Source organism: Microtus oregoni, unplaced genomic scaffold (assembly GCF_018167655.1).
Source record: "Microtus oregoni isolate MIOR12 unplaced genomic scaffold, Mior012 000037F_ref0000500, whole genome shotgun sequence".
NCBI classification, from domain to species: Eukaryota; Metazoa; Chordata; class Mammalia; order Rodentia; family Cricetidae; genus Microtus; species Microtus oregoni.
This window is the reverse complement of record NW_024543096.1, coordinates 26041011-26068663: the sequence shown is the minus strand read 5'-3', so window position 1 is coordinate 26068663 and position 27653 is coordinate 26041011. Positions and strand designations below refer to the sequence as shown.

Below are 27653 nucleotides of genomic sequence, written 5' to 3'. Positions count from 1 at the left end.
ACAAGCACAGAAATGATATGCGCATATTTATATAATTCTGTAGTAATATTTTAAAACCAGTATTCTTTTTTTACAGTTGAAGCTCTGTATCAAACTACATACCCAGAATATCTCCAGTACATTTATTTGGTGGCACCAATATCTCTTATGATGTTAAACCCCATAGGGTTTATCTTCTGTGAAATCCAGAAGTCAAAAGACACTCAGAATGCTTCTCAAAATAAAGTAAAAATTGTGGGACTAGGATTTCTACATGTGTTACAGAACCCGATCGTATTTATGGTCTTTGTCGGCATTGCCTTCAATTTTATTCTTGATAAAAAGATCCCTGTGTATATGGAGAACTTTCTGGATGGACTTGCCAATTCTTTCTCTGGATCGGCCTTGTTCTACCTTGGTCTGACAATGGTGGGGAAGATAAAGCGGCTGAAGAAATCGGCGTTTGTGGTGCTTACCGTTCTCATCACAGCCAAACTGTAAGTTTTGCTTATTGATTCTGGAAATTCTAGTTTGGGAACAAACAAACTCTTTAGCCAATTCATTGGGTTGTCTTGCACCTATTTTTCCCTTTAAACGTTGATTCTTACTTTTATGGTTGTGATTTAAAGGGAAATGGGCTATTTGGGTATTGTAAAAAAAATATTTCCTTCCTAAGGCATGCAGTTTATTTTTTTCTACTTTACTGTCAGAATACAAAGATTATCAGTTTTACTTTGGGCTTTTCCCCCCTGTTTTACTTTTGGGTAAGGTTTACTTAATAATTTCAATGTCTCAGTAAAATCATACTTAATCAATTTTTATAATTTCAGGACATCAAACCCAGAGCCTTGTACATGCTAGGTAACTGTTCTACCACTGGGCTGTACCACCTTCTGAGATCATGATTTCAAAATAATTTTGCAAAATTTCTAAGTCCATTAAAAATCATAAAGTAAAAGCATCTTATTGTTTAAGAATAATTTTTAACATACACCTTTTTTAAAGAATTTGGGAATCTATTCAGTAATAGTGAGTTTGATTGAATGTTCTCAGTATAGGTAAGCCAATATAAACATTTTTAGACATATTATCATTGGAACAACATTATGGTAGAAATACTTTTTAGTTAATAGTTCTTCAGTTTATTGGCTTGTCAGCCATGGAGTTGACATAATTTTACTGCAATATTACCCAAAATGCTTAGAGCATGCTTAAATTTTTTATATAAAAAACTATGAGTTGAATTCATAGGACTAGGATGATGTTATACTTTTATATTTCCAAAATAAATAAAAATAAATAGTTCTGGAAAATATTTTTGGTAGTAATATATTCTTCAGAGTATATGAGTATTTCTACTGTACTATTGTTTCAATAATGATAATATTGTAATTTCAGTGTTAATTACATTTTCAAGGTCTCTTATTCTTATTAGATATTTGATTCTTTTTGAAAATTAAAAAAAAAATTAGGAACTAGAGAGATGTCTCAGACTCTTCTTTCAGACAACCAGGGTTTGATCTCCAGGACCCACATGGTAGCCTACAACCATCTGTAACTCCAATTCCAGGGAGATCTAACTCCCTCTTCTGGACTCTGTGGGCAATGCATGCACACGATGAGCAGAAATACAAGCAGGCAATACAACCATACACATAAAATAAATACATACATATATCAATTTATAAAAAGGAATTACAGTGCCTTCGCTGCATGACAACAAACAGCTAGGGCTTATTCATGAGTTCAGTTTGTAAAGTGTTTGTTATACAAGCATGCACGAGAACATGAGTTTGGTCCTGTAGCAGGTATGTAAAAACCTACACAGCGGTTCGTGCCTGTAATTCCAGCCCTGGGAGGGTGGGAACAGGAAGATTCCCTGGGCTTCCTGGCCGGCCAGCCTAGCCAGAGTGGTGCATTGCAGGGTCAGTGAGTGATCTTTTCTCAAAAATAAGGTAGCAAGCAAATGAGGATGACAGCCAGTGTCAACCTTTGGCCTCCACAGGCACACCTGTGCACGTACACGCATGCGTAATCCCAGCGGACCTCTCTAGGCTCTGCTGTGACAATGTACCAGCTTGTTTTTTCTGAAGGCAAGCCTAGTGCCTAGGTGACTGTGCTATCTTTTCCACAGAACTGTGAGGACACTAATAATAGCGTCCCCTGCCCCCAGACCGGGCTTTCCTTTGTGTTCTGCTCCAGGGAGTTGTTTCAGTTCCCCTTCCCCCTCAGCTGAGTCTTTCCTTTTGTTTACAATCTCAAGAACTAATTATTAAGATACTTTTCTATTGATTTTTAGAATTTTATTGGGCTACATTGTTGTCATTAATTGAACCATTCAACACTCAATTACAAAGTTTAGCTTTTTTTACCCCCAAAGTTTAGAAATTTTCTTAAGGGGAGTTCCGAAGATTTTCAACCTCTTTTTCATTTCACGTTTCAATTAACCAATAGAAAAAGCAAGGAAGTAGCTATAATTAAAATGCTTTTTTTTTTGCAAAAATATTTGTAAAAATCTGTTTTCCCCTTGATATTCCCTAATGTTTGAAATATTACGGGGCATTGTTCTTGAAATGGCTCCTAGCTGAACTCCTGACTTTCAACAAAATGTCCAACAGCAATAGGATATATGCATGAAAAAATAAATGCCTTTTGGGCAGGAAGAAGATAATGACAAAATTGCAAATTCACTAGTGCAGTTACTAGCAGGGACAGACAGGCACTGATGTTTAGTACATTCTGTATCCCTTCTTTCTCCAGCCTGGTGCTGCCCCTTCTGTGCAGAGAGATGGTGGAACTCCTGGACAAGGGAGACAGTGTAGTGAACCATACGAGTTTGTCGAATTACGCCTTTCTCTATGGCGTCTTCCCCGTAGCCCCAGGCGTGGCTATCTTTGCAACCCAGTTCAACATGGAAGTAGAGATTGTATGTATGCACTGTTTTCTTCTAAGCTGGGCGGTTTCTGTGGTGAAGAGCAAAGGGAAGCTGTAAAATGCAGAAGGCAACATTCTTCTAATGAGAATTGGAGCTTTCTAAGCTGCTGCCCCGTAAATAAAGCCTATTCCGTAACATTATATAACCATAGTTATTAATATGGGAACCTTAATCATCTATGCTGTTCTTCTTTTTCTTAAACCCAGACTTTTTTTTTATTAGTCTTTGTTTTGTTTTGTTTCAAATACTTTGCAGCTATGCTTATAATTAAGCTTCAAAGTTATTTATAGGGAGTGACTTTTGGGATTTTGAGGAGAAAAAATCATTCATTGTAATCCAGTCACCACAAGAAAATATCCCACAATACACTAGAGAAAGTTGGTAAATTAATGGTGTCTATGTATATTGTATTTAGGGGTTCTGAAATGTAACATGAGGGACAGTCCCATTAATTAATTAATCAATATCATGTTTGGTAATTATTTTTTGTTGACTTTTTCCCATAGTCTGTGAAGTAGCATGGAAGAAAGCTGTTCATAGATTTAGACCATTGGAAGGGTGCTCTTTCCAGAGCCTAGAATATAATCAACAACATAAGTTATAGTATTTGAACCTAGATTAGAAAGAGGTCAATAGGGCATGTTCTTAGAAAGGAGAAGTATGGCGTCAGATGGCGTGCTGGATTCTAAAATGTCCTTACTGGTTGTCATTTTCCATTTAGGATGCGTTAGTGTATTATGGGCATTTAAATTTTTAAGTAATTTTTTAGGTAAGATTATGACTCCTCAATTTGATCTCATGTTTGCAGATAACCTCAGGAATGGTAATAAGTACATTTGTGTCTGCTCCAATCATGTATGTTTCTGCCTGGCTATTGACCTTTCCCACCATGGATGCTAAGCCGCTGGCATATGCCATTCAGAATGTCAGTTTTGATATAAGTATTATCAGCCTGGTCTCCCTGGTAAGTATGTTTCAGTGTCAGATTGAATAGAAGCCACAAGATAAGTTTGGCAATAACTACTAAATGGGAAAATCATTTTTTAAATTTTTTTAAAAGATAAAATAGAAAACTAAAGCCTATCTGAAAGAAATGCAATATTAGTTTCCTAATTAACTAAGCTTGTCTTTCCAGTGGGGAGTTTTGAGTTGTTCGGTGGGAAGGCGTGTGACTTAGTCAAGCTTGGGTTTGATTCCTTGTCTATTGCAAGTTACCGAAAAAAAAAAAAAAGAGACCAAAGTCTCTTTGGAGTTACTTAACACCCTTTCTGCTTAATTTTCTTAGCTATAATGATAATCATTTCACTTGTTTTAAGGTTTGTGATAATGAAATAAGCATCTGTGAACGATAATCACCATGCACATATTAGCTATTCTGAATCTTAAGATCAGCAAAGGTCTTTGGGAGCAAGATTAACAAGTTATTTAAATGAAACCAGATAACTGTTTGAATTTGATCCTGCCAACTCAGATATATAAGCTTTAACAACTAGAGTATCACGTAAGTCAGATTGCCTGCTGAATTCAGTCAGAATTCTAGATTGGAAAAAGAAAATGTTTATTCTTAAAAGGAATGGATGTGTATATTAACAAAAAATAAATACACAATTAATGTGATATTTAGGAAATCCCATATCTATCACATCCTCTTTTTTTTGAGACAGGGTTTCTCTGTATGTAATCTTGTAGACCATACTGGCCTGGAACTCACAGGGATCCATCTGCCTCTGCTTCCCAAGTGCTGGGATTAAATGTGTGTGCCTCCACTGCCCAGCCCACCACATACTCTTTAAAAAAAAAAAATCTATGTTCCTTAATAAGAAGGTAGTTTGGGGAGACAGAAGGTATCAACATCTATTGGCAATTAGGGACAAGAAGAAAATTAACCAGCATACTTTCCTGTGCAGTTGAAGGTAGAATAGAAACTCAGTCCTGGGGCTGGGCTGTAACCTAGTTTAAGCATGCCTGAGGCCCTGGGTTCAATCCCAGTACTAGCCAGAAAAGAAGGAAGAGGAAGAGGAGAAACTCAATCCTTGTAAATACTAGGAATACAAGATTAATCTTGGTGCAGGAGGTATGTGTTGTTTGAAATAATACCATCTGGAATTTAGACTCCTCAGAAGCTAGTGCCATAAAAATCAGAAAAGAAAACAAAATAGCAAAGCTCTTTCCCTAACCAATTGACTGTGACATTGTGTCCTACCCCAGCCACTGAAGGTAGGCGAACTTAGAATGTGGCCCTGGTCAAACCACAGCTCTTAAAGAACTAATTTGTTAACCATGGGTCTCCTTATGCTTTATTTCACCTTGGATATAGTAATTTATATTAATAACATGCAATTTCAATGAAACCTTAAAATTTCTTCTGGAATGCGGATAAAGAGAATTCTCTAAAAATACTAATCATGGGGACCAGATGTAGGGACATATACCCATTATCCTAAACCTTGGGAGGCTCAGACAGGAGGATCTGAGTTCAAGGTAAGCCTGAGTTCTACAGTAAGATCCTGTCTCAAAGAACCAGGGGCTAGGAGGCAGCGCAGTGACTGAATGCTTGTCTAGTACATACGGGGCCCTGAGTTCAATCCAGCCCCACAATAAAAAAGACTTCTAATATGCTATCTAGTAAGTAATCATAAAGACTGAGAAACGTAAATAACTTGACCTTTTATCTTCAAGATCTGGTCCCTGGCTATTCTTCTCTTGAGTAAGAAGTACAAGCAGCTTCCACATATGCTCACCACCAACTTACTCATTGCTCAGGTTAGTATACCTGTGGATACGGAAGCAGGGCTTTCCCCAGCTTTCCTGCGCTGCATGAGAGAAAATTACTTCGCTAGGCTTTGTATTCAGTTACAGAGTCAGAATTATTAGCAGTGATATCAATTATACCTTAATTCCAGCTACTTTATGCTTGATGTATTACATGCTGCAGTAGGTCTCAAGCTTTAAGATTGACAATGGCAATTAGTGATAAGCTTGCATTTTCAATTACAAACAACTGAGCCATTAAACGCTGACCTCTCACCCAGGTGTGAGTCACACTTGCAGTTCTGAGCATGTAGCAGGCTGAAGCAGGAGGGCGGCTGGGAGTTCGAAAGCAGCCCGTGTCACAGAGTAAGACTCCCATCCTGAAGAGTAAACCAATAACAAGAGGAGAGCTCCCGCGATCTGACGTTACAGTTAGGTCCTGGCATGTGAAATTTTACATTTTCTATGTAAATCATTACTAAATAAGGCTAGAATTTTATGGTCATTATTTTCTTTTAATATGTACATTGTTCAAGGCTCTATGGAAAAGAGGTTTTTAATCATAAAGCTTGAAATCTTAGTAAAGCCAGTATATAAAAGTTATGGTCAGTGGCAGTTTTGAATGGGAGATTATTTTCTGGGAATAAAGCTTCAGTGGGTATGGTTAGATTCATAGTTTTCTTCTGTTATATATAGTGAATCATACAATTTATTTTTAGCTACTTACAAAATCTCTTAATAATTTTTTCTTTAGTCTATTGTTTGTGCTGGAATGATGATATGGAATTTTGTTAAAGAAAAAAATTTTGTTGGACAAATTTTGGTGTTTGTTCTATTGTACAGCTCCCTGTACAGCACCTATTTGTGGACAGGTAAGTTGACTCGCGAAAGGACTGCTAAAGTCTGCCCCCCTCCTCTCCCTCTAAAAGACCTCAGCATCTACTGATCCATTTGAAGTGTGTTAGCACAGGTCAGGGTGTTTACTCAGTTTGTTACACACATACGCGCGCACACACACACACATGCACACACGTCTCCAAAGCTGAGTTATCTGCTGAGTACTCTGTTTCTGCCAGGCTCAAAGCCCTCCTAAGTCACATGGTCCTTTTCATTGGGGGTCGTTGGCTCTGGGCCAGTGTCAATGGAGCACCCCTTTGGAGATACCAGGTAGGAAAGGACAGAGGTTAGAGTGTCCCAGCGCTCACCTCTGGGATCCTATTGAACTGCCAACTGTTTTGCCTCATACAAATTAACTAGCTTTGGGTCTTCTGGGTTTTTTTTTGTTTGTTTGTTTGTTTTATGTTCATTGGTGTTTTGCCTGCGTGTATGTCTCTGAGGGTGTCAGGACCCCTGGAACTGGAGTTAAAGACAGTAGTGAGCTGGCATGTAGGTACTAGAAATTGAACCCGTGTCCTCTGGAAAAATAGTCAGTGCTCTTAACCTTTGAGCCACCTCTCCAGCCCCCAGGTCTTCTGTTTTATTACTTCTAAAGCTGGCTTGCAGCACATTACACAGATGTTCTGAGGATGAAGTGCAGTATAGGTGTTTACATCTGGTACACAGCAAACATTCAAGAAATGGGAATCTATTAATCGTTTATTATTATAGAGGGAGAAAGAGGCAGTAGGAGAATAAGAAAAGTGGGCAAGCGGACGTGGAGAGGCTGCGGAGATGACTTACAGTGGCTAAGAGAACTGACCTAGGTTCGATTCCCAGCACCCACATGGAGGCTCACAACCGTCTGTAGCTCTAGTTACAGGGAATCCAAAGTCCTCTCTTGGCCTCCATAGGCACCAGTCATGCCTGTAGTGCATAGACGCACGTGCGAGCACAACACCCATATAGATAAAATAAGATAATTTTAGTAGAGGACCCAATGATAAAGAATACTCTTTTAATTGACGCCGAAAACTATGACAAAATGTTTAACCTAACATTGCCAATTTGAAATGTACCATTCGTTCAGAAGCAGACATTCTGTTTGTGAAAAGTACTGTCTGGTTTGCTTGTTTCTGTGTTGGTACCGCAATTTGAAATTGTAAAATGGTTCCAGAAGGGAGTTTGCACAGTGGTTAATAAGTAAGGGCCAGTAAGAGACCATGGTGGGAAGGCCTTTGATTTCATGCCCTAAGGATCAAAAGCTGGTCCCACCTGAGTCCATAGCCTTTTGAAGAGAAGCAGCAATGTGGAGAGGAATGGCAGAATGACAGATTCACAAACACGAGATTGGTTGTGCTTCTGTGAGGCAAGCATACCTGTCATAGCATGAGCCTTGTCATGAGATGTCAAACTAAAAGAACCAAGAGACTGTAATCCCAAATATAGGTGGCCCAAACTGATGTCTGGTACCTAAGTTCATTGAGATGGGATTTACAATGGGAGTAAAGAGTAGCAAACAGACCAGTCTGTCAGAAAGCCCGGACCATCTCCAAAACCATCAAACATATATGCTGAGACCTATCTAAAGAATTCCCTGTACAATAAAGGTGCCCTGTGATCATCAGATCATTATAAATATAGCACGAATTTGCGGTTCAGTTGCCAAAGGCTAGGCTTACAACCCAAAAGAAAAATTTACAGATCCATTCGGTGTATTTTACAATCTCATGTTCGGTCATTTTCAGGTTGGTTTACAAACCGCCTTCACCATGTCTGTCCTGTTTCACAACCACTTGCTTTGCTTTTCCTTTAAAATCAATTTCTTTTTAACACGTCCGCTAAATCCAATACCAGGGAAGCCCCAAGCTTCACGTGCTAATCAAACAATTTCAAATGTACATTGATTGTGTAAATCGTCCATTTCTCTGCCTTTTTCCTGGTCCAGTTTAAATATTTCACTTTGCAAATTGTGAAAGCAAGAGCGGAATCAGCATAAGCAGATAGTCCCAGCTGTTACCTCACCGCTCTGGCTCTTCCCGGAGCAAGGGGAATCAGAATTTCAGAGCGAGGGGAATAAGAATTTCAGAGTACCAAACCCTTCTCAAGGACTCAGTATCTGTTTATGTTAATTCTAGTTTAAAGTGTTAATTATCCGTGTCCGTTTCTGTCCGTTCTGACTGAAAGTGTTAATTAGAGGGAAGGATCTTAGTTTGCTAACATAGTTCACAGCTTGCAGTGTAAACTGGAACTCCACTCCCTGTCCTCTTAGGTCATCTTCAGTTGCTCACACACAGGGTTATGATCTGCTTTATCTCATTGCCTTTCTTTCTTCAAGCCCCTGTGGAGTCTTCATTTGGCAGTAAGCTGTAACATTATGTGGCCTTCACTTGGCCCAAACTTACTATATAAACTGAAACCTAAGTTCCGCTTAATTATAAGGTGGACACAGTGATTATCATGGAAAATATGCCAAAGAGACTGGAAATTCCTTATACTATTTCCAGGTTCTAAAAATACATTGTAGGAACCCCAGAACAGTTTCAGGACTTCTCCTTATGCTCCTCAGAAGGCTGGGTCTCTCCACCACTCCGTCCCTGTCCCTGTTTCTTCCTTACCTATGGAATTCTAGTGTTAATCTGAAATAGTGGTTCCTCCCACCTGCGGTACTCAGAGCCTGTAGTCCTGTGGAGTTTATTAACTGCCACAGGTGTGAGTAACCGCATCAGGCATAAGGAAAGGCTCAAGAACTTGAAAACAAGCTGGATGTCGTGGCACCTGTCTCATTCCAGCAATCAGAAGGCTGAGGCAGGAGGATTGAGGTTTAAGGACAGCTGGGCTATGTAGCAACCCAATCTCAAAGACAAACCAAACAAAAATAACAACAAAACCCTTGAACTACTTACATCTGTATAAGGTTTGTACCACACTTGTGTTACGTTTGGGTCAGTTTTCTATGAGGCGTGAGTCCTACATTTTGGGGCATTTTCCAAAGCTAACCTGAGAAATATATATGCTTCTTAGCACCAACAAAATGGAGTCAGTCTCAGAAACGTTCTATATGCAGTTAACTTTTCCAACTCTACTTAATTCTAATCACATAAATGAAAAAAAATAAAAATAAAAATTAAGAAAAAAACCCGCTAAGGCTTTTGAAAAGAAATCCTCCAGGAAAATAAGATTTGAATAAACAAATGAGTCTAGGAAGGAAAACAAAGTGATTTTTAATTTAGAAAAAATTGTTTCAAACAACAATTGTTTATAAGGAGGAAAATTTGGAGCTAAAGCCAGACAACTATTAAACAAAAAAAAAAAAAAAAAAAAACAACTAGCAAGGTGGTGCACACATGTCACCCCAGGACTTGGGAAGCGGAGGACAGGGATCGGGGTCCTGATACGGAAAGAGTCACAAAGCAAAGCGAAACCTGGACCACTAGGGTACCAAAACAAGCTGGTGTTGGAGAAAGTGCTGCAACTCCTGTCCAATGTCAAGAGTAACCAACTCTTTTATAAACCCCGTTTCTTGTTTCTAGGCCTTCTAGCGGTTTCTTTGTTTCTTTTAAAAAAGCGGGAGAGCATGCAGATCCCTGTGGGACTCATCATAATATCCGGCTGGGGGTGAGTGGCCTTTTCCTGTTGGCTTGCGGGTTTCCACACACAGCTACTGCTGGTCACTGACGCTTTCTTTCATGATGGCATTTGCTGCAGAATCCCTGCCCTCCTTGTTGGTGTGCTTCTGATAACTGGGAAACACAATGGAGACAGCATTGACTCCGCCTTCTTTTATGGAAAAGAGCAGGTGGGAAGTTATTGGCAGTTCCCTTCTTGAGAATGTCTTGTTAGTTGATGCACCTTGATATTCTTATACTAAAGTTAAATTTAAATATATTTTCATTTACTGTATACAACTTTGGTGATTTTAACACCTAATGGCACCTCATGATACGAATGTTTTTAGCTGAAGATTTTTAAATACTTATAAATTAATTTTTATTTTGCTTTTTTAAAGATTTATTTAATTTTATTTTGTTATGAGTGTTTTGCCTGAAGGTACAGACATACAATGTGTTTGCAGATCTGTGGGGGCCAGCAGAGGGAGTTGGATCCCTGGAACTGGAGTTACAGACTGTTCTGAGCTGGCCTGGGGGATCTAGGAATCCAACCAAGTCAGGACCTCTGTAGGAGCAGAAAGTGATATCTCCGGCCTCCTTAATTGATTTTATTGAAGATATATTCATAAACTATGTTTTCTCTACTGAAGGGAAAAAAGTAAACAACTTAGCAGTAATAGTAAATGTCAAATATGTTACTCTTATGGGAAGTACGAATTCCAGAGTAAAATATATCTAAGCAAAGTAGACTTGCAAAGCTATAGACCAGGAGGCCTGTGGGACTTGCTGGATTCTTCAGGGGTAGGATCCACTTTCACCAAAGATTTTTAAATTTTTACCTTTTGTTTTGTAATTTTAAACTTAATTCAGTTTTATGAAAATAAATAAGATTATATATAAAAGGGCTTGTACAAATACATCCAGTTGGTGCTCATAAATATCAGCTATAATTTTTATAATCATTACTGTAAGAAAGTCTACATTTGCTGAAGGATGGTTGAATTACATGCAGCATTTAAAATAACTTAAGGAAACCACTTGCTGTACATGAAACATACAAGAAACTTGTGTGATTAAAGACAAACCATGATTTCTTTACAAATAAATCAATACGCCTACCCATTTTGAAGAAACATTGTTCTGCAGTGTTTAAAGCTATACGGACATATATGCTATCAAGAAAGTGGTCTTTAATTTTTTTAAAAATGACTTATTTTTATATACATTGGTGTTTTGCCTGCATATATGTCTGTGTGAGTATGTCAGATCTCCTGGAACTAATTACAGGCAGGTGTGAGCCATGTGGGTGCTGGGAATTGAACCCAGGTCCTCTGGAAGAACAGTCAGTGCTCTTAACCGCTGAGCCATCTCTCCTGATATCTGTTTCTGTCGCTGGCAGATGATCACCACAGCGGTCACCCTGTTCTGCAGCATTCTGATAGCTGGTGTGTCACTCATGTGCATGAACCGTACCACCCAAGCTGGTCACTATGAAGGTTTCGGCCAATCTCAGGACCACAAGCCAGCAGAGCCTAGAAGCACTGCATTTGAGGAGAGCCCAGCACCAACAAATGAGCCAGAACTCTTCCCAGCTTCTCTCCCAGAAACAAGTAAGGTGTGTGTGTGTGTGTGTGTGTGTGTGTGTGTGTGTGTGATTTTATTTTTGATTTTTCAAGACAGGGTTTCACTGTAGCCCTGTGCTGTCCTGGAACTCGCTTTGTAGACCAGGCTGTCCTCGAACTCACAGAGATCTGCCTGCCTCTGCCTCCTGAGTGCTGGGATTAAAGGCCTGCGCCTCCACTGTCCAACCTCCCTACATATACTTTAAAACAAACAAACAAGCAAAAACTGTCACTTGTATTCTAGATGTTTTTGTTCAATGTAAATTCACTACGCCACTCTGAATACTATAGGCATTTGTCAATCGAACAACTTGATTAACTCATTAGAACTTCATTCTCCTAAGCACTTCATCCATCAATCTGAGGTTAATGTTTTGCTGACTTCTGAGACTTCCAAGAGAAGCTGGTTAGTTGGCTGTTTGCTTGGCTGTTTTGAAACAGGGTCTTACTCTGTATCCAAGGCTGGCCTCACACTGTTGGTCCTCCTGCCTCAGCCTCATGAGCCACTATGCCAGTTTTCAGTGCTGGGGATTGAACCCAAAACCTCACACACATTCTGTACGTCCCCAGCTTTGACCTGAGAATTTTGGAAGAAGCCAAAGGGAAGGAAGGTCCATCCTCAGAAACTAAACACTTGTATTTCCTGCTTTGGCAGCATTTCATCGGGCAAGGGCCATCAATAAGATAAATTTTAAGGAGAGACCTAACTGAGTTTAAGGTTAAATCATAGAACTTATCCGTCTACAAACTATAGCCCACAAGTCTAGTCAGACTTAATACCTGATTTGTGTACAGTTTCTCAGTTCAGATCTTTTATTTTTTATGTTTTTAGAAGATTGAAGTTAAGTGGCTTTTTAAAAAAAATGATTTTAAAGTTCTGTGAAACTTGAATTTCCCATGCACAGTGTTGTAGATCACAGCTACAACCATTCACATACGTGTCATCAGTGGCTGTGTTCGTCCTGGAATGGCAGGGCTGAATCATTGCCACAGAGCCCAAATGGCTTTTATGAAAAATGCTTGGTTATTTCATCTTACAGCTTGTAGGTCATCAGCTTCCAATCACCTCAGCATCCGGTCGAGCTTATGTGAAATGGCTCAATTAACTCTCCCCAGGGAGCTGACCGCATCAGGTTCCTGCTGCAGTACAGGCCAAGACTCTCAAGTCCCTCTAATGCCGGATGGTTCCTGCTTCACCCCCGTTCTTCCGCCTCTTCCTGCCTACACTACCAGACTCTCCATGCCTTGCCCCAGACTGGCATGCATACCATCCCACCTCTCTTCTGCTTTTGCTGCCAAGCCCTTCAACGTGGGCTTGCTGCCAATTTGTGATGACATCATCAGAATTTTATTCTTTCAAGTTTCTTGACCGTGTTCCTTTTAAAATTGAAGTTCAGCAATGCCTTTGCTAAAATATTAGACTCTGCTTTCCACAAGCCCAGGATAGGTCTCAGATCCCACCTGCCCTCCTCCCTTCCTCACTGTCTGCTATACTGCAGTTATACTGTAAACCAGTCTGCTTTGCGGCAGCCGCGGGAGATCACCACCGGCAGGCAGCCTGCCCTGCCTTCCTCCCTGAATGTTTAAATGGCTGCTACAAGGGTAGCCTCTCTAGGAAGCACCGAGCAAGGGACGTGAGACCCTTGGGAGACTTCCGCATTCACCTTTCACCTGACTCTTAGAAACAGCAAAAAACTGAGCCATAGGCTTTAATCCCTCTTGATACTATCCACAGCAAGAAAGCTAGTTTGAATCAATGTTATCAACAGGACAGCTCTCTGCTTTGTCCACAAGAAACCCGAAGTATTTATGCTTTTGTCTCCTTTTTTACAACCCTAATTTCACTGCTGTTTTTTGTTTTGTTTTGTTTTGTTTTGTTTTGTTTTTGTGAGGCCGAAATTGAACCCAGGGCCTCTTGAACGCTCGGGGAGAGCTCTCCCCTTGCACTGTATCCACAGCCTCTTCCCTCAACTCGCTTTTTGATAACTGTTGTTGTTCATTTGGCCCAGAAGCCTGTAAATACCATTTCTGATTTGTCTTTTAGCCTTAGTTCCTAGTGAGGTATCAGACTTATCTTACATACTTAGTAATATTATTTTTATATGGAATATAGTTGGATGAGTGCCATGATTCTCTGATACTATCACAGAGAGTGCTTGAGTGAAATACTTAAGTCCCTGTTTACACATGTTGCGAAGGAAAAAGGTCTGGTTACATTTCTCTCCTAAATCCTGCTTTCTTCTGCTTTACTAGAAGTGAAAGTACATGACACCTCAGATGGCCATTCTGGCCTCTTCTCTAGTTTGGTAACTCAACATAGTTACTCTACCTCTGCCCCTTGTTGCACATTTGTTAGAGGTCTAGGACTTTTGTGTTATAAATACTGTGAAATTCGGATCACATTTTATTATGTGGTCAAGAGTTCAGCTAATATGGCTGGAGAGATGGCTCAGTAGTTAAGAACACTTATTACTCTCGCAGTGGGCCTAGATTCAGTTCCCAGTGCCCACATTGTGGCTCACATTCCAGGTCCAGGGGATCAGATGCCCCCTTGAGCACCAGGCACACACATGGTGCACATACACACATGTAGGTAAAACACTCGTGTACACAAAACAGAAATATATAAATCTTAAAAATAAATAAACCAGCCAGGCGGTTGTGGTGCATGCTTTTAATCCCAGCACTCTGGAGGCAGAGGCAGGCGGATCTCTGTGAGTTGGAGGCCAGCCTGGTGTACAAGAGCTAATTCCAGGACAGGCACCAAAGCTACAGAGAAACCCTGTCTCGAAACACCAAACAAATAATCTTGAAAATAAATAAAAACAGTTTGTTTAACAAAAAATGTTTGTCTAATAAAGAGAAAGCTGACAATCACTGATGAACCCTTATGTTTGAGGAAGAAACTGCCAAGTAATTTTTCCCAGAGGCCATAACTGCTTATTTGTATGCACATCCGTGCGCATGCAGGTGCTCATTCCCGGGAACTATGTTATTTGAATGTTCTGGCCTCTCATGGTTCCTTAATTTTTATGTCTTTTTATGTAATTTTATTATTTAAATTTTCATATTTCTGAAGAGAACTAGACAAGATAATTTATTTTCTGTTATTCTGTGGTTCTGTTTTTAACCTTGAGATGGCATTATTACCTTAAAATTAAAAAGACATTTGTAATGGTTTATAGATAATAGCTTTTGTACTTTGAAATCCTTTCATTTTTAAGAATATTACCTAAGAACTTAAGTACATTATCAAGGAGAGGTTAAGTCTAAGTATTACTCATATCCTAGCATGTACATTTTAATAGTTTATCACTGAAGTTATTCTTCTATTCATTTTGCAATCCATATCAGGAAGTCCCATGCCTATATAACTGTAAAAAATATTTAAAGGTCACTGTGTGCAGTTACCCGAGGAAATAAACATTTAAATAAACAAATATATAAATAAACAGCACAGAGGAAAATTACAGCTATGCAGCCTGGCTCACTGTGGCTTGAATAGAGCATCCTGCCTATAAACCAGCTGGAGGCTCAGCCGTGTGTGCTTGTAAAGAAAAAGGTAGAGCTGCTTCAGCCAAATCTTCCAGACTTGTGAGATAGAAGGGCTTGGAAGAAGGGACTGCTGAGATGAGCCTAGAAGAGGATTCTGTAGCCGTGTCCAGACGGGGCTTCCGGGAAGAAGGGGATGCCTGTTGTCCAATAGCTAGGGCAGGCAGCTAGCTAGTCCAAGTCACAGGCAAGCGGGCTCATGTAGGCCACATTTCTCCCTGTCTCATCGAGTGAGGGGACTCTAAGGGAGCTGATCACTTGTCTGACCCCGTTTACTGCTCACCGCTGTATAGGCACACGTAGATACGGGCCCGGACAGAAAACGTTTTCACGGAGACATCCTGAGTGGCTCGGGCATTGTTGGCATCGTTTGAACTTGTGCGTTTCTTCTGTGGTTGGGCTCTACCTTCATAGACTGTTTCCTCTGTCTAGGTTGCTGCTCTTGCTCCTTGGGAAATGGAGACTTACGCTGTCCATCAATAGAGCCAGTAACAGACACAAGTGCCAGTGGGCCTATGCCTTCTTCCTTCGAGAAAAGTAAGTGCCCTGGGACTATACATGGCTTGAGAATATGTTTCCAATAAGACGGGAGAAAGTGATAATAAGATCATGATGATAGAAATAGAACACTCGTTTAAAAAATAAAATTCTTAGCCGGGCGGTGGTGGCGCACGCCTTTAATCCCAGCACTCGGGAGGCAGAGGCAGGCGGATCTCTGTGAGTTCGAGACCAGCCTGGTCTACAAGAGCTAGTTCCAGGACAGGCTCCAAAACCACAGAGAAACCCTGTCTCGAAAAATCAAAAAAAAAAAAAAATAAAATAAAATAAAATTCTTAAAGATAGTATTAAAATAGATTTCCCAATAAATTTAACCCACATGCCTGAGGGTATAGCTCGGTGGTACTTGCCCAACATCATGAAACGCTAGGTTCAATCCTGAATACTTTTCAAAATAAAAAACAAAGGTTAATTGAAGTGGGAAATTCATGAAACACTGAACTTTGGCCTTTTTTCTTCTTCTAAAAGCTGAGACTGTTCCCCCTAGCTTTGTTCTCTAGAATCAGGACTAATTAATTAGTTGAGCTCTTTCATGAAATGTAAGAGGTAATAGGACATTTATTTCATGCTTTGTCAGACTAGGACACAATAGAGTCTTTGTGGCTTTAGCACAGATAAAACTTTATTAGTTCAGCCTTTAAAAGTATATGTAAACTATATGAAGTATGTCTAGATTATGTCATTATTTATTATATAACATAAATTTTGTAGACGGAAACCCTTGTTAAGTGTGTGGTAGGAACTGCCACACGCTGCTTCTGCATCCTCAGAGAGACTCTCCAACATAACGTGAGGGCCTTCTCCAGGGTCGCTGACAGTTCGATCCCGCGTCTTAACCGAGCGAGCTTCTGTGCTGTCGCTCCTGGGACGTCACCATGGAATAATTACACCTGTGCTCACTGTTTTGCAGCGGACCACTGTGTGAGTCGCTGTGACTCCCAGAGCTGCATCCTAGCCCAGGAGGAGGAGCGGTACCTGCAGACTGGAGACCCACAACTGACTCGTCATGTCCTGCTGTGTTTGCTTCTCATCATCGGCCTGTTTGCTGTAACGGCTTCTTCTGCTTCTGGCTGGGCTTGTTTCTTTAAATATTTGCCTTCTCTCAAAGGAACCTCATTGCTACTTTGCAGAAGTATGGTGGCTAGGTCATTTGAATTTTAACATTTAGCCCGATTGCTGGGCGGTGGTGGCGCACGCCTTTAATCCCAGCACTCGGGAGGCAGAGGCAGGCGGATCTCTGTGAGTTCGAGACCAGCCTGGTCTACAAGAGCTAGTTCCAGGACAGGCTCCAAAACCACAGAGAAACCCTGTATCGAAAAACCAAAAAAAAAAAAAAAAAAAAAATTTAGCTCGATGTTTGAGGCACAAGGATGAGGGACAAGGAATGAGTCGCTCGCTCTGTTGCCCAATCGCCCAGACGGTCTGTTCTCTGGTCTGTTCCCCGTATAGACTTTTGTGCTCTTGAATCTGGAGTTTGTCAGAACAAAGTATTTCCATGATGTATACAAGACCACTTACTCCTGAAAGTGGACAGATAGTTAAATTATCTCTCTAAAGATATTTTTCAAATAAACTTTTAAAAATAATTTCCCGGGGCTAGAGAGATGGCTCAGCAGTTAAGAGCACTTGCTGCCCTTGTAAAGGACAAAAGCTGCTCAGCAGCTCCAACCACCGGGGATCTGACGCCCTCTCCTGGCCTCTGTGGGCACCAGGCAAACACATACACAGGAAAACACCCAGGCTTCGATGTTGCTTTTTTTTCACCCCTGTCTAACGAGGCTACTTGACTGAAGTGTTCAAAGCCATTGTTTTAAATTACCTTCCAGTAACCACAGAAAAGCAACATCATAATTTATTCAATAAAGAACGAAGAGCACTTCCTTATGAATTGTTCATAATTTTTCAAAATGCCCTGATAAACACTTCCAGGCATTGTCTTTTCTACTGGTAGATTCCCAAAGTTGAGCAGTCCGCACCAAAGTCTAGAAGCATTTCGGTGACACAGGTGCACTCTACTGATCCTTTCCCAAAGGAGTCATGTGTATTCATATATTCATAGAGGCCTCCGGCTGCGATTCAGTATTGAAGGATTCCCAGTGTTATGATTTATAAGCTCAATACTTTTCTGTGTACATTTCTTTAACTACAGAAGGGCTTTTATTTGTTGCCCTCATTTGTGTGTTATCAGTTGTTCCACTTAATCCCTAAGATGGTTCAAGTGTGCCTCCCTAGAGATGGGAGAGGGGCCAACAGCCTCTGCGGTCTTTGTGCACTTGGATGCTCGCAACATTTAATGGCCATCCAAGAGCAAAAGTCGAAAAATAAGACCTGCTGCCAAGAACTGCTGCTTAGTGATATAATTGTTTTATTGTGTCAAGCTAATTTTAAAATCCATGCTGTGTAGGCTAGTCGGCAGTCCTGATACATTATGTAAGCTCCTGTATTATGGCTCCTGTCTTCCTGCTGTGGATTTGTTCAGAATAGACAGTTTGAATGGCATCTGTCAAGAGGAGAGGTGGAAACCTCTTGTTGGAAAGACAAGTGTAGATTCTCTCCGTGTTTTTCTCCTTTAATCTTTTTTCCCCTAATTATCAGCTAGAGAAGTTATCATAGCGTGTGCTGGATGGAGAGAAATGATTCTCATGCTTAATTTTGAAGTACCTGTCTCTTCCCTTTACAGAATCTCTCTAGCTGTTTGTGGTGGCTGTTCAACCACGAGACGGGGCGGCTCTATATTGAACTGCAGTTTTTCTGTGCCGTGTTTAACTTCGGCCAGGTATTTATTTACTGAGCACTGAGGGGGCTCTGTTTTCTTGGGTGAGTGGATGGGGGGATGCAGACGTTGTTTTCTTTTCTATCCAAAGGGTTCCATTTGTTTATCAGCTGCTGGTGTGTATGACAGCTGACAGCTGCCGCCTGTCTCCCAGTAGAGATGAATTAGGATATTGGTTGAAGTCATCAGAATGTACGCTGAGTGTTTCAATCAGAAATACCAAAGACTTTTTTTTTTTTTGCTTTGGCATTGAGATGAAGAATAATGATTTAAGTAGGAACAAGATGTCCCCAAATTCTTCTTAAACTTCTCATAATCTTCATAACTCACTTGGAAAATAGCAGGCTTCTCTGAGCCTTTGAGTTTGGCCACTACAGTACTAAACATTGCCTGCTTTTGGGATGGCAGGCACTTAAATCAGTATTTCAAAAATCATGTGACAAAATAAATACATTTTAGCAGGCACAGTAGTAGCCTTCCTCTAGTATCTACCATGTACCAACCCTTGTTAAGGATTTTATGTTCATTATCTCACGTAAACACTAAAATGCCTATACAATAGATACTATCATTTCCCTCTCAGCTTACTATTAAAATTGATATTTAATGTCTGGCATCTTGAAGGCTCTGGGTTTAATCCCTAGCACTGGAACAAAAAAAGGACTATTTAAGGAAAAATAACATTTTAAATTCTGGCAAATATCTGCAAAAAAAAATTTCATCTTTTCATCTACCCGCTTTGCTTACCACTTCCTTTTGAAGGTGCTGGAGATTGAATTTTCTCTTATACATGCTAGGCGAACCAGTTACATGTGGCGCATGTAACTACACTGAACTTCATCCCCAACTCAAACCCTTACTTTTTGATTAGAGAATATTCGTGCATAAACTGAATGTCAATTTGAAAAATGCCTGTGTTGGAAATCATCACCTATTAAATTTGAAATATTTTGCCATATTAGGTAGTTAGAGCTTTGTGAGTTTCTGCTCCTACGTGGTTTTGCCTTCCACTCGAAGAGTTTCCTGTTTGTTTTGACATTGTTATTGGAAGAAAACCAGCAAAGTATTAAGAAACACATTATGTAATCGTCCATTAGGGACAAACATGGGCGCCTAGAGCCATCTGATACCAGTCTCACTTTGTGATACTATTTAAGAGCTGACATTATCCAACCATGGAATTCTGGGCTGTAAATCCACAGCCCCCCTCAGCATTTTGCACTCAGAAAGCCCACTCCAGACTGAGCCACTCTAGGACGGGAACCAAGCAGGCTCCGTTGCACAGGGCTTTTTCCAGAACTATGGCAGGAATGTGCTCCACACTCTGCCTACACAGCTTCTGTCTCAAGTGGCTCAAAGGCAGGAGACAGAGTCTCATTCCAGTCCTGTTTCCCTTTCAGGACTTGATGTGGTGAGATGCTCCCTTCTGACACTCTGTAGCTTAAGACAATCAAGTCCTTCATGTAATATTTTGTGTTTAAAATGTTCTAATTACGTGTATGTCTGTCATACAGCGTGTCTGGGGGAGATGGGGTGTGTTCACGTGAGTGCAGTGCCCTGTGGAGGCTGGAAGAGGGCGTCAGATCCTCCAGAACTCAGTCACACTCAGCATGTGTGCTGGGACCACGCTCAGCTTTTCCAGAAGGCTGCTGTGTCCACCCCACCTCTGGGCCTACCTGTAACAGTGCCTGAAAGCCCATGCTTGCAATGCATAAGTCTTTGGGGACCTTTTCTATCTACAACATAATACTAACTGTATTACAATTAGATATTACAGCCCTTGTTAGTTAAATTTATGAAGTTTCAACGGAAAAATAATAAGTAGTTAGGCACACATGGAGAGATTTTCTTTTCAGAAAGGGGGAAACCAAAACATGTAGCTTCAGGGAGCTGTCATGCAAATGCAGTACTTCAGCACCGGCTTTTAGCACCTATCATAATTACTAGGACAGAATGATTGGGAAGAGGCAACAAGCAGGGTGTCAGGTGTGCCTGCAGGCACTGAACTTAAGTCTGCTTTGTATGCAGAATTTAAAATGTTGCTCTAATCACTATCAGCTGCTTCCCCGTGCACTAAATGTCTTCATTTCTGTCTTAAGGTTTTGTGGTTGAATTCAAACAGAATGACTGTTTTCTCCCCTAGGGATTTATTTCCTTCGGAATCTTTGGGTTGGATAAACATTTAATCATCCTACCTTTCAAAAGAAGGTAAATTCAGTTTTGAAATAATACTATGTACCTAAAGGTGATGACAAGGTCATTCTATTAAAATATCGATACCTTTATACTTTTATATCTGCTAAGAAACCACTAATACCACACAAAGGTAATCTGTGGAATCACATGTTTGTTGCAAATAATTGCAGAGAAAGTATTAGAAGTATTACAAATCCAGCGATGTAATTTGTATTTTAATAAGAACTGATGGGCACTAACTTTTACCTGCGCTATTAACTACACACAGTTAAAGGAAACTTGGCAGGGGAGTAGTAGGTGGTGTGCTCTCCGCCAGAGTCTACGTCTGACTGTTTTTGTCCTTGACAGTGGGCTTTCTCTTTTTTTAAATCTGAGAGTTTACAGAGAATTCAAGGATTCTCTCAACTTTGGGGGTTTTGTCAGCTTCCAGGAAGGTTTCTCTTAACTAAGATCAAGGTTTCTTTGTGAAGAATAACAAGGTAAAAGTTTCAACAGAGGGTGGGAAGAGAGGCAGGGGAAATGTTTGTTCTTCATGTGCTCTTGGGAAAATTCATAGATGCTAGCAGTGCTAAAGGGATCCAACCTACCTGCTCTGTAAAGAGCGCCAGTCAACAGGGTCTGCCCGTTCTCCATCACCACCATCATTGTCGTCATTAAGATGTCATTGCTAAGGGTCATAATCATTTCTAAAAGAAAAGTATAACAGAAAAGCCACTGACCTTAGTTGTCAGCTTCATAATGCCGGCCAAGTCAATTGTCAACAGCTGTATTGCCTGGATAGACAGAACGGATTCTTTATACCCCAAATCCTGGCATTTGTTTCTGTGCTACTAATGTTGGAAATGGTACAATAAAATGCGTACTCCATAAGTTACCTTGGTTCATTTAGTTTTGGTTTTAGTTTCTGAGGCAGTCTGAGACATCCGGCTTGGTTTCTAAGTTATCTGTGCTTCAAAAGGTCAAACACAGAACAAATGTCTTAGGAGAAACTGAAGTGGGACAAACACGTCTGAAGAGAGTATGAAGTGGGTCACTCCTCACCCCAGCCTGCTCAAAGAGCAGATGCAGGACAAGGGCATTTCTGGTGCAGAGATGAATGCCATCTGGGTGTTGATAGCAGAGCTTTGGTGACTGGTTTGGAATCGCCCCTTGGTGAGACAGGTTGGATCTTCTCACGCTTGTTTTCTTTCCCTAAGAAACAGCCTGCTTAAATTTTGCTTTTCAGGCTTGAATTCCTGTGGACCAATAAGGAAGCAGCAGAAAACAGGGAGTCCCCTGTTTCTGAAGAAATCAAAATGACCTGTCAGCAGTTCGTCCATTACCACCGTGACCTGTGCATCCGAAACATCGTCAGAGAGAGAAGGTAAGCCGGTGCAGGCTTCAGAAGTGTAGACAACAGGTTGTTAACATCAGGGTCTCACAAGCTAATTGTTGTGGGTGAGTTTATAGTGTAAGGAATAAGATATAAAAATGGCATATCATTTTTATTTTTATGTTTCATGTCGGGTAGCTTCTCCGGTGTGGTAGAGGATGAACATTCTCTTCTATGGTGCCTCTCATAGCGCAGTGGAAAACGCTAGATTTAGAAGGGATTTTCTATTCTCATCTCCTAGTGCTAATGTCACTTCATATTGCTAACGATGCTGTCAAGAGAATGAAGTGAAATTCCTGCCTCTTAATTTATTCTCTGATATTTACTTCACCTCCAGTCCTGTCGCTATTTTGTGGCATTTTATTTAGTCCCCTAATCCCGAAGGTCCAGAATATGCTGCAGCTGGAAACGATAAACTATGAATAATCAAATGTAACAGCGCTGATAGTTTTAGTTGTCGTGAAAGAGGAAGTAAAACAAAGCAAAAAATCAGGAACCTAGTACCTTCAGGTGCATGTCTAAAAGTGTGGAGGTTAGTATTCAGGACGGCTCGTTTCTAAGCACTGTGCCACCCTGTTCAACCTGGCTCAGCAGTTGAAAGCCCTTGTCCTTTCAGTGACCCAGCTCAGTCCTCAGCATCCAGTGGTGGCTCAGGACCCTTCTGTCACTCCAGTTTCAGGGGATCTGACTCCTTCTTCCGGCCTCTTTGGGCACCAGGCACACACATGGTGCACAGACATACATGTAGACAAAACACTCACATACGTAAAATAATAAACCGTAGAGGAAAGAGCTTACTTTGACGGCCCAGTGTCTGTGATGAGCCTTGCCCACTCACTTACAATGATAAACTGGAGAAAAGTGACTTTTCTACCTTGGAAGGCTGAGCACAGCTTCAGGATACTGCGGATAGTCTGAACAGTTTAACATTGCTCTAAAACTTTCTTATAAGAAAACTCACAGGATCTGCCAGGTTACTGTGCTTGCCAACTGCCAGGAAGCAGAACTCCTAGCATTTGCTGAGCTACCAGGTCCCAGATGGCTGAATGGGCACCAGCTGGTAGGAAGCAGCTGATTCCTGCTCCTTTCCAGGATCTGCAGCCTGTCCCAGTCACATTCTCTGACACGCTGTTCTATCGCATAGGCTCTGTGACAGCTGCCTGGTCACCGCAGTCGAGAAACAGACACCTCCAGCTAGTGCCTGGGACAGAAAGTACACCTCTGCATTAAAAAGACCCAGACAGTGACTCCAACATTGATAGTTTAGATATTTGAGAAAAATTCTGTTATTAACTTTTTCCTCATTCTTACATGTGAAACTTTGTATGTACGGGTAAAATGCTTTAAAGTCTTTGATATCTATTTGTCATTTCATCTTGTTCTTCACCCCCTACTTCCTGTTGTCAAGCACTCTAGACTTCACAGCTTGATTGACGCTTGTGGAACTTCTTGCTGTCTAGTGCACATTTGTAGGAAAATGTTCGTAATTCATGTAATTGGTTCTCTTGTTTTGCATTTCTTTCTCCTTATCTGCTCATACTTAAGCAATCCACATTTGCATTAGGAAGACAAATATTAAACAGTCCAGAAGCAAATAAAAATCAAAGCACGCTTCCTAAAGAAGCTTGATTTTTATTATCTTATGACTGTGCGCATGTGTGCATGCCTGTGTGTCTGTGTGTGTGTGTGCTAAATACAGGTGAAACCTCCATACACATAGAAAAAAATTTTAAGACTATTGTCAAAAGTTGTTTTACTGTACACCGCTCAATATAGTATCCACATACCTTACATAGCTGTTTATATTCTTGAAAATTAAAGTTCTCACAAAAAACAGGCAAACTTTTGTTTGAGGGGCTAGGAATATGGCTCAGTAGATAATGTGCTTATCTCACAAGCACGAAGACTGGATCTGGGATCCCCAGAGTCCACATAGAAGCTGGGCAGGAGTGGCGGCCTGTGCGGTGGCCCTGCCTGTAATCCCAACAGTAGGTAGACAGCGGCAGGGGATCAGTCTGGGGCCACTGGCAAACTAACCAGCTGGACTGGGTGAGCTCCAGGTTCAGTAAGAGACCCTGCCTGCATAAATAAAATAAGGAGGAATCAAAGCCACCCAGTCAAATTCAGGCTTCCGCATATATGCGTCCCCCACACAGTACATTCAAACATGCATAAACACAGGGACGAGCCACACACACACACATGCTCCCCCTCCAGAAAGAACTTCTCTCAGGCCATATACTTATCTGTGTCATTGTAAGAGGTGTTTGTTTTCACAAGCATTACTGGCTTATTTTATCTTTCACCAGGGCCAGGAAGAGTAGCCGCTCTGTAGCGTTTAGAACACTTCCGTTTCTGTCATGCTCCTGTCATTGCTGTCCGTCCTCACTTCCTTTTGGTTTTCCTTTGCTCGTCTTCCGTCGCGCAGCGCTGATACCAGAGTCACAGAACATACGGCTGAATCATTCCTTTGACACACAGGTGTGGTGCAAAGTCCTCTGCCGGGACCTTCTGTGGCTGTGACCTGGTGAACTGGCTAATTGAAGTGGGCCTTGCCTCTGACCGCGGTGAGGCTGTGATCTACGGAGACAGACTGGTGCAGGGGGGCGTCATCCAACACATCACCAAAGAATATGAGTTCCGCGATGAGTATTTGTTTTACCGATTTCTTCAGAAGAGTCCTGAACAGAGTCCTCCTGCTGTGGCCGTAAGCACCCCCCGACAGGAAAGCTATAAAGAAATCTGCCACTCATCTCCAGCTTCACTTTCCCCTAAGACTTAAATTACAAAGGCAAGAACCCCACTTGGACTCGTACCCTCTAGTCTCACACCTGGGACTTTTCGCTGTGGGATCTGGGACAGGTTACCTTTCTGAGCCTCTGTCGTCTCTCCTGTGCGTGGCAAATGCATTCCTACCCTGTCCTGACATGCTGTGGCCTCGTGTGCTGGGAAAAGCACATAGGAAACCGGCCAGAGAAAGCCTGGAGTCAGTCGTTCTGATGATAGGTGTGATGGTCGCTATAGGCACCACTGTTCCAACACTTTAAAATCTTCTTCTGCAAATGTTCGCTATAATTTCAAAGTCAGTATTCAACTGGCTGTTATTTTTAAATTGCCAAATTTGGCAGGTTTGCTGCTCTAAAAATGAACCTTAAGACAACTTTACATTTATCGATAACACTTCCCCCAAACAGATTTTTATTTGTTCTAGTAAGAGCTTTTATTTTTCTTTCCACTTCTTTGACAAATACTACCCATTTGGAACTTAAAACTACTGTTTTGATTTTAAGATAAGACCTCATGAAGTCAGGCTGGCCTCAAATTCCCTACGTCACCAAGGATGGCTTTGAACTCCTGATCTTCCTGCCTCTGCCTCCTGAGTTCAGGGCCTCTTGGTGTGTGCACCATGCCTGGCTAATCCTACTATTTTTTAAAGTAATTTTTAAATTTAGTTTTGATAAAATACCAATTTTAAAGCTTTGCCTTTTCTTGTCTTTTATCTAAAGTACTAATGTGTGCCAATAAGAGAAGAGTAAGAACATTAATATTATCTCTATAATCTTTCAAGCTAAAGTTTTAAGCAATTTGAGCATTTTGATTTAAATGTTATCAAAAGTATTGCCATAATGCATACTACTTCTGGGACTTTCAGAGTATCCTGTTGTAGAAGGAAAATCCGTTTTATTCCCTGAACTGAAAAAGTGTAGTCAGAAATTTAAAATTCTAGCATCTTACCTTTAGTCTTTAATGTGTCCCTGTCTAAAAATACCAGGTGTTGCTTAGTCCACTAAGGCCTTTTTTAAAAAAATGACATGAATGAGATAGCCCACAGGCAAGAGGAAGTCTTCCTTACAGTGAGATAGCCCACAGGCAAGAGGAAGTAAGTAGTAAGAGTAAGTGCTAGATCAAGGCAGCACACTCAGCATCCGGTAAGGCCTTGGTTCAGGTTCACAGATCACCGGTGCCGCACCCACGAGAGGGAAGGGCTCTGGTCTCTTCACCCTTAGAAGGGCAAATCCCATTTCAACACCTCTTCTCTCAGGAGACACACTCCTCCAGGGTCCCCATGCCAGAACATAACACCTTCAGATAAAGCTTTACCTTCAGATAATTTGCACAGTCTTTGAACAACTACTTGATTAATAGATAGCAGTGATGGTTTAACTTATTTTAAACGTTATTTATCTCATAGTGTTTCATATACAAGAGCCACCTAGAAAATTATTTATGGGGTTAGTGCCCTGACCCTTTTAATGTAGCAAATGCATAATTAAAAAAAAAAAACTTGCATGGAAGCCTACTGTATTTAAAAAGAAATGATACTTAGTTATGTTATGATCATGGAAATAGGATGTTTTAGGCAGAAAAACATCACTCTAAAACTTAGGGGGATAAAAGACACGGCCAACTGTCACTCCCCACGCCTAGGAGTGTGTGGAAACATCTGCTCCAGCAGCCTCTTGTGACACCAGACAGAATCCACACACCTGCAAGCAACGCGAATCCAAGTGCAGGAGTCTGTTTTGTTTGTGAGCGAACCGCATTAAGTCTGCTCCTTTGTTTGCAGATGGTGGGATCTGAAACATTATTTTCTATGGGAGGTTCTAAAAGAAAACCATAGGTCAGAGTGATTTGCTGTTTCAGATGACGGAGGCCTTCAAGGGATGTTTCCAGGACTAATCCTAGGATTAAGGATAAGCTAATTTTATTAGATGAACATATTTGTATGTTCCCTTCTCACTGACAGCACGTTTCTCAATAAAATACTTATTTTAACTGGCACTGTCAACATCTCTTCCTTGGATGATCCAAATAATGCTGACCATACCACCCAAGTCTTGACTGTAAATTCTCGGAGCTTTCTGGACTGAGTTTCCTGGGACTGTCTCATGACCTTCTGGCTCTGCGGAGTTCGGAGCAAGCAGGCTGTCAGTAGACATCTTTATAAGTGGTCAGGTGATGAGTGACACCGGAAGCAGAGTCCAAGATCATAGGGTGCTCTCCAGGAAAAGGTGGCCTTTACATTTCTGCAGTTGTTTATCAAGACAGGGTCTCTCTGTGCAGCCCTGACTGTCCTGGAACTTGCTCTGTAGACCAGGCTGGCCTCGAACTCACAGTTCCCACTGCCTCAGCCTCCTGAGTGCTAGGATTAAAGGTGTGGGCCAACATTGCAAAAGTATTTTGTAAAATTCTGTTTAGAATTAGTCAGGTGGTGGTGGCACATGCCTTTAATTCCAACACTCAGGAGGCAGAGTCAGGCAGATCTCTTGAGTTCGAGTCCAGCCTGGACTACAATGAGTTCCAAGACAACCAAGGCTACACAGAGAAACTCTTGTCTCAAAAAACCCAGCCAACAAATACTTTTACAAAGAGAAACTCTGCTTCCAAACTTTCACTCTGTGTAATTATTTTTAAGGAAATGTATTAG

General features: G+C 41.1%; 1 protein-coding gene across 2 annotated transcripts in view; it reads left to right on the top strand.

The window, feature by feature from the left end:
- The window catches only part of LOC121433280 (integral membrane protein GPR155-like), a 39452-nt gene extending 12445 nt beyond the window's left edge, over positions 1–27007 (top strand). The window contains exons 4-17 of one of the 2 annotated variants that reach the window (XM_041631646.1): positions 77–476; positions 2740–2905; positions 3723–3878; positions 5594–5677; positions 6420–6537; positions 10075–10159; positions 10250–10340; positions 11552–11762; positions 15759–15863; positions 16795–16931; positions 18565–18660; positions 20801–20865; positions 22079–22216; positions 24707–27007. In XM_041631646.1, coding sequence (XP_041487580.1) covers positions 77–476; positions 2740–2905; positions 3723–3878; positions 5594–5677; positions 6420–6537; positions 10075–10159; positions 10250–10340; positions 11552–11762; positions 15759–15863; positions 16795–16931; positions 18565–18660; positions 20801–20865; positions 22079–22216; positions 24707–25007 — 2153 coding nt within the window. In that variant the 3' untranslated portion in view covers positions 25008–27007. The other variant, XM_041631647.1, reaches the window with a different exon arrangement.
- The last annotated feature ends 646 nt before the right edge of the window (positions 27008–27653 follow it).